This window comes from Leguminivora glycinivorella, chromosome Z (genome assembly GCF_023078275.1).
Source record: "Leguminivora glycinivorella isolate SPB_JAAS2020 chromosome Z, LegGlyc_1.1, whole genome shotgun sequence".
Lineage (NCBI taxonomy): Eukaryota > Metazoa > Arthropoda > Insecta > Lepidoptera > Tortricidae > Leguminivora > Leguminivora glycinivorella.
This window is the reverse complement of record NC_062998.1, coordinates 41,825,292-41,832,247: the sequence shown is the minus strand read 5'-3', so window position 1 is coordinate 41,832,247 and position 6,956 is coordinate 41,825,292. Positions and strand designations below refer to the sequence as shown.

The 6,956-nt window shown below is 41.2% G+C and overlaps 1 protein-coding gene across 1 annotated transcript; it reads right to left on the bottom strand.

The window, feature by feature from the left end:
- Positions 1 to 1,368: 1,368 nt before the first annotated feature.
- On the bottom strand, positions 1,369 to 3,164 carry LOC125241020 (extensin-like). The gene is made up of 2 exons (XM_048149288.1): positions 2,989 to 3,164; positions 1,369 to 2,541 (listed from the first exon to the last, which is right to left on the bottom strand). The coding sequence occupies exons 1-2, from the start codon at positions 3,154 to 3,156 to the stop codon at positions 1,483 to 1,485; spliced, it is 1,227 nt and encodes a 408-aa protein (XP_048005245.1). The 5' UTR covers positions 3,157 to 3,164; the 3' UTR covers positions 1,369 to 1,482.
- Positions 3,165 to 6,956: the final 3,792 nt, after the last annotated feature.

Genomic DNA, 6,956 nt, shown 5'->3' with positions numbered 1-6,956 from the left:
TCACACTTGGTATAGTAGGAGCCCTAGATTTTTTGAATTTCCCGCCAAAAGTTGGGGCAATATTTCATTAGCCACACTTTATTAAAAATATATTTTTCTACTCCCGAACTGTTATTCGTCATTTACAGGGTCGTGCATAGATCTTTAAAACCCTACATAAAAGTCTATTCCCAAAGCCAGCGTCTGCCGGCTTTCGGCGCATGCGCGCAGTATCGAAAAAACTGAAAACGCATTGTTTGGCTCTGTAACCATGGCAACGCATTGTTATAACGATACCGCGTTCGTGTGTTATTCAAGAAAACAGTAAAAAACTAAGTGCATGGTCGTAGAAAAAGTATTGTATGCAACGGTGTTTAACTGAGTCAAAAAATACTCGTGGCGTCTTAATAACAATTTTCGGCTTCGCCTCAAATTGTTACCCACGCCACTCGTCTTTTTTGACCCCCTTTAAACGCCTGTTGCATAAAATACTATTATTGGTTTACTTGGTGAGTTCTTTATGGTGTTTATACATGTTTTTGTTAAAATATTTTAAACACAAGCTAGCGTCTCCGAGAGCTGCCACTGTCAGGCTGTCAGAAGTGTCAGTGTCATGTCATTGTCAAATGACACTGTCACTGTCACTACCAGGCTGTCAGTGTCAAAACTGTCAAACATCAAGATTTTCAAGCTGACAGCCACAGATTATTCACTAAACACGTTCCGATTTAAGTAAAATGCTGCAGGTAAAACTTAATTTCGTAACACGCATGGAGAATTTTCTACAATAGTAATATTTTAGAAAATAGGTAGATTTAGGACCGAAATAGGTAGACAGGTAGACGGGAGGCAAAATAGGTAGATCTACCTATAAATAGGTAGATGTGACAACACTGGGCTGAACTGAACGAACACGTCATAAGTGCGGTGCCACAGACAAGACATGATAATAACCTAACCTTCTTCAATTTTATCATCTTTCAAAACCAAATTATGGCACTAAAAAATGGCGCAAAATTCAATTTTTCTATGGAAATTAAACCTTCGCCTTTCCATTTTCAATCAATATTTAAGTGTCATGGCTCGTAGATGATAACGCTAATGTTAAGGTTTAGGATGGCACGTATTTTACGAAGACAATTTGGCCGATGAGCACTACATTTTGCCGCCTTTTTTATTGCCAAATGGAATTTTTCCTCGTAAGTGAGAGCGAGAAAAAAAGGACTCTTTCTCGCTTTCGATAGTATTAGAGTCTGTTCGGAAAGTGAAAGCTAAAGGCTGGCGCACACCAGGCTCGATGAGTTGAATCTCATTAAATCGCCTTTTGGTTAACGTTGAACGCCGCTCTTTCCATGATGGGTGGGTAAATACATAAAAAAACAATATTAATGACTCGGTGTATAAGTTATTAAATTTATTTTGTCATAAAACTCTTTAGCTATACTGCCAATAAACTGCGTAAATTTTTCATTAACATTCCATAACACTTCAGCTGCATATAACTTAGGCGTCAATGACGATGGGTTGGGGAGCGGGAATGATCTCAATCGGGGAGGGAGCGGGAACGATCTCGATAGGAGTAGGGGCGGGAGCGATCTCGATGGGAGTGGGAGCGGGAGCGATCTCGATGGGAGTGGGAGCGGGAGCGATCTCGATGGGAGAGGGAGCGGGGACGATCTCGATAGGAGTCGGGGCGGGAGCGATTTCAATGGGAGAAGGTGCAGGGACTATCTCGATGGGCGATGGAGCAGGGACGATCTCGATAGGAGTAGGGGCGGGAGCGATCTCAATGGGAGAGGGAGCGGGGACGATCTCGATAGGAGTCGGGGCGGGAGCGATTTCAATGGGAGAAGGTGCGGGGACGATCTCTATGGGAGAAGGAGCGGGGACGATCTCGATAGGAGTAGGGGCGGGAGCGATCTCGATGGGAGTGGGAGCGGGAGCGATCTCGATGGGAGAGGGAGCGGGGACGATCTCGATAGGAGTCGGGGCGGGAGCGATTTCAATGGGAGAAGGTGCAGGGACTATCTCGATGGGCGATGGAGCAGGGACGATCTCGATAGGAGTAGGGGCGGGAGCGATCTCAATGGGAGAGGGAGCGGGGACGATCTCGATAGGAGTCGGGGCGGGAGCGATTTCAATGGGAGAAGGTGCGGGGACGATCTCTATGGGAGAAGGAGCGGGGACGATCTCGATAGGAGTAGGGGCGGGAGCGATCTCAATGGGAGAAGGTGCGGGGATGATTTCAATAGGAGTTGGGGCCGGGACGACCTCGATGGGCTGGGGAGCGGGAACGATCTCAATGGGAGTAGGAGCGGGAACGATCTCAATGGGAGTAGGAGCGGGAACAATCTCGATTGGAGTAGGTGCGGGAGCGATTTCGATGGGCTGGGGAGCGGGGGCGATTTCAATGGGAGTGGGACCTGGGACGACCTCAACAGGAGTGGGGGCGATCTCGATGGGCACGGGGACCTCAGGAACGATGACCACGGGCTCGGGGACCGGTGGGGCCTCGTCCACGATGATGACAGGAGAGGGCTCCTCAACAACGACGGGGGTCTCCTAAAGGAAAAAAGTTTCTTATTACCAACATTTTAGAATTATTGTTTTGCCTGTTGTTTTATTTCCTCTACAATCGCTAAAATATTTGGTATGAAAGTAGATGAAGTTAGGTGTGTAAGTGCGTTTTCACATTATCCGATCCGATATCGGATGTCGGATTGATATCCCATACATTACAGGCGCCATCTTGGATTTTTTCTGTTGAAATCCTTCCGACATCCGATATCGGATCGGATAATGTGAAAACGGCCTAAGTAGTCAGTGACCTACAGTCTTCATCGACTCATTCGGGTGGAATGAAATCTTGACAGATTATTTGGCAGATTTCGTACGAAATAAGCGTCTGGCATCCGTTGATTGCTTGGGTGAATGATTATCCTAAAAATCGCGGGGGAATTAGCCCTTACACCCTGGCCATGAAGAAATAATTAGGAGAATTAAACTTACGGCAGCGGCCGGGGAGTTGATATTGACGATGATCTGGACAAGGGGGTTGCCAGAAGCGTCGGTCGCAGTCGGCCTCAAGCTCTCGAGCAGATCCTGCGGGGACCATTGAGTGGTGGGCGCTGAGACCGCGAGGGCCAGAACGGCGGCGAAGACGGCAAATACTTTCATGGTTTAAGCTGGAATATAGTGAATGGTAATAACATTGAGCTACATTTGTAACGGGCGTAGTATAGCTGCATTTAAACTGATAAATATTGACCCTCTTACCCTCAGATATAAAATAAGTTTATTTTCTCAGTTTCCAAATTCAGTCACGCTGCGGCAAATTTCTCTAATAAGTAAGACCGTGAATAGTTATTTAAGGCAAAATCCACATATTCGTCAAATCCGTTGAACTTAGATACCGCATGTCTACTTACACTAACCTTTGCAAATTATTACAAGTGTAAAATTAGTTAACTAACTACAGTAACTATTATTAATGTATTCATTCAAATAGAATACTGAGAGGGCAAAGTAGAATAACATTGTAGAAGCATACAAACAGCTTGAAAAATTAGAGAAAAAAAGTATTTTCCCCTCACTAGCTCGGAAACACGTTTTTTGTCTTTTAATACCAGCGGGTAAATACGCATTTTATCCACTAGTGGGTAAAGTAATTTTACCTTGAATTAAGTCAAATTAACTGCTTTAAAATTGATAAAAGTAGGTGAATCTAGTATATGATTTACCACCTGTGGAACTACTGGAAGCAGTGATAAACGCATTTTTTGCGTTGTAGTTTCCTCGCTATAGCGAGGGGAAAAGTTTTGTGTTACACTCGGGTGCAAATGTATTTTACTTCTCGCGTGTTAAAAAAACTCGCAAGTTCAGGGTTCTATTCTCGAACCACTCGCTTCGCTCGTGGTTCAACTATAGACTCCTTTCACTTGCTCGTTTTTCAATTCCACACTCGGCGTTATAATACAACTTGCCGCCTTGTATAACAAATAACTATAATTCGAGTTTATTTAGTGCAGAAGTTAAGCACTTTTAATACAAGTAAAAATATAAAGATAGTAATAATTATTATTATATGTATTAAGTATGTAATTAATTATCTCGAGAGGATTTGTACTTACCAGATGTCCAATCGATTTGATATCTTCTTTCCCCATTTTCGATATTTATACGGTTTTAAAATAGATAATCGTTAAATATCAGGTAATTATATATGAAGGGATTAGCGAAATAATCTGGCAAGATTTCGGTGTAAATATACATATAAACTAAGCGCGATCATGGCTGAGCAATAAAAGCTAATCATGTCATTGCGTTCCCTATTTTTTATGATTATGACGTTAATTTAATAGCTAGGTAAAGCACTGGTCCCACCGCGAGCTAGTAAACTATGAGCTATCGGCTATAAAAACGAACAAAAGATAATCACTCCCGTGCAAATAAAAGAGACACCGCGATGTTTATAGTTACTCGCCCAGCGGTGAGCTATTAAAATCGCCGTGTCTCTTTTATTTGCACGGGGGTGCTTATATTTTGTTCGTTTTTATAGCCGATAGCTCATAGCTTACTAGCTCGCGGTGGGACCAGTGCCTAAGGTATAGAGCTAAACACAATTTAGGTACTCCAGGTACGGTTTTCGAATAGGCTATGTGTCATCAACACAGACAACACAGAGATAGGACAGTTGGGCGACATTTGTATGACGTTTTCGAAATAATGAACCTTAATATGTTGTTAGTATGACGCCCAGTCTCATCTCCTCACTCTCCTCCATCTCTTAGACTTAGATTGTGTCACAAGGGAGCAATATGACATATTTTCGGCGAGGGCTTTACATTAAATTTTGAACGAAGCATAGGATTCTGTAATCAAGTCCTGGGCATAGCGATGAATTCTAAATTAAATCCGAGCGTAGTAAGGGATTCAAGTGTTAACGCCCAAGGCGGATATTATTTTCCTACTATGTGACAAAAGATACTCCTTTTCACACCAGTTAGGAAGACATGAAAAAATGCAGAAAGTGCACTTTTCTACCCTCCTAGTGGGGAAGATGAATCATCTTTTCGAATAGAGTATTGATCATTGAAACGGACGACACACTGACACACACATACGGTTCGAAGGACCATGTTGAGGGGAATAATCCATACTAATATTATAAATGGGTAAGTGTGTGTGTCTGTTTGTTTGTCCGTCTTTCACGGCAAAACGGAGCGACGAATTGACGTGATGTTTTAGTCTACTTTTTGTCTCTTTCTAACGCGAGCGAAGCCGCGGGCAAAAGCTAGTAGGTTTATATCTTGAAACCCCAAGAACATCGTTTTTAGGGTTCCGTGCCTCAAAATGGAAAAACGGAACCCTTATAGGATCACTCGTGAGTCTGTCACAGCCAATTTTCTCCGAAACTACTGAAACGATTAATTAAATACTAAATACCTGCATCGACGCATCAGCGTGGCCGTGTATAGGTAGGTACATTAGGCACGTGTATATTGACAAATACGAATTTATATAATAAAAGTAATAAATATTAGAAGACTTATTATGTGGATTAAAAAGATAAGACACCAAGATAATCATTGTATGTGAATGAAAATGATGCTCATGTGACTGATAATTAGTTTTAGCCAATTGATAAGAAAGTAAAACAAACAAGTCTATACAGGTTCCTAAATCCCCGTCAATAAGTTATATCCGGACCGAAGAAAATAATACTTCGTATTTTTTTGTATTTTAAATAATACAATACTACAATTTAACTTTGAACCTCCGGGTATAAGAAATATAGGACACTTTTTTACGCCCAATAGTACTACCAATATAGTAAATAAAATTGTCCTTGGTACTACCTACTTTATTAAAGCGGGAACGTTACTTACAAAAAATGTATTGTACCTATACTACAAAGGAACCCAAATATTTTTTGTTTTCTGTAAGTAAGCGCTTGGGGTGTTCACTATACAGTCATATACATGTGTGTAATTTTTCGTGATACTCTCGCTCGCAACGAACTCATGGTAGTATTTTTAACCGCCGCCTCAAATCGCTCAAGGAAGGTGGTTCTCAATTCGTCTATGTTTTTTTTCCCTCACTAGCTCGGAAACACGTGTTTTGTCCTTTAATACCAGCGGGTAAAAACGCATTTTATCCACTAGTGGGTAAAGTAATTTGTCCTTGAATAAAGTCAAATTAACTGCTTTAAAATTGATAAAAGTAGGTGAATCTAGTAATAAAGATGATTTACCACCTGTGGAACTACTGGAAGCAGTGATAAACGCATTTTTTGCGTTGTAGTTTCCTCGCTATAGTGAGGGGAAAAGTTTTGTGTTACACTCGGGTGCAAATGTATTTTACTTCTCGTGTGTTAAAAAACTCGCAAGTTCAGGATTCTACTTTGGAACCATTTGCGCATCGCTTTGGTTCAACGCATAAAATGCATTTATCATTGCTTTAGTTCCACTGGTAAATCGTTTTATTACTAGAATTCACCTACACTCGGCGTCAAAATACAACTTTGCCCCCTTGTATAACAAATAACTATTTTATGTTTGTTCCACGATATCTCAGTCGTTACTGGACCGATATTATACATATAAATATATTCATAGAAAATATCCATGACTCAGGAACAAAAATCTGTGTACATCACACAAATAAATTCGAACCTGGCACCGCGGCTAAGCAGGCAGGGGTCACTACACGCTAGGCCAGACTGGTCGTCTTAGTTACTAAATAGCTATAATATACCTAATCTAGTAGATTTCTTGAAAAATATTTATATTTCGTCCATCTCTAATGATTAATGAATATAAATAGCGATTAAGCGAGCGATAGTGAGCGAAGTGAAACTAGGCACTACTTATACAATTTAACTGTAACTTCTTTTGAAAACGAAAAGTGTATGACATCATTGTACTCGATAACGAGTACCTCACGAAGAATGTCAGTGGAAATTATATAAAAACACG

Excerpts from the sequence above, each read along its gene's own strand:
- LOC125241020 (XM_048149288.1), bottom strand. The coding sequence starts at position 3,156 with ATGAAAGTATTTGCCGTCTTCGCCGCCGTTCTGGCCCTCGCGGTCTCA. Across the intron at positions 2,542-2,988 it reads TCAACTCCCCGGCCGCTGCC|GAGACCCCCGTCGTTGTTGA; the intron begins GTAAGTTTAATT and ends TTTTTCCTTTAG.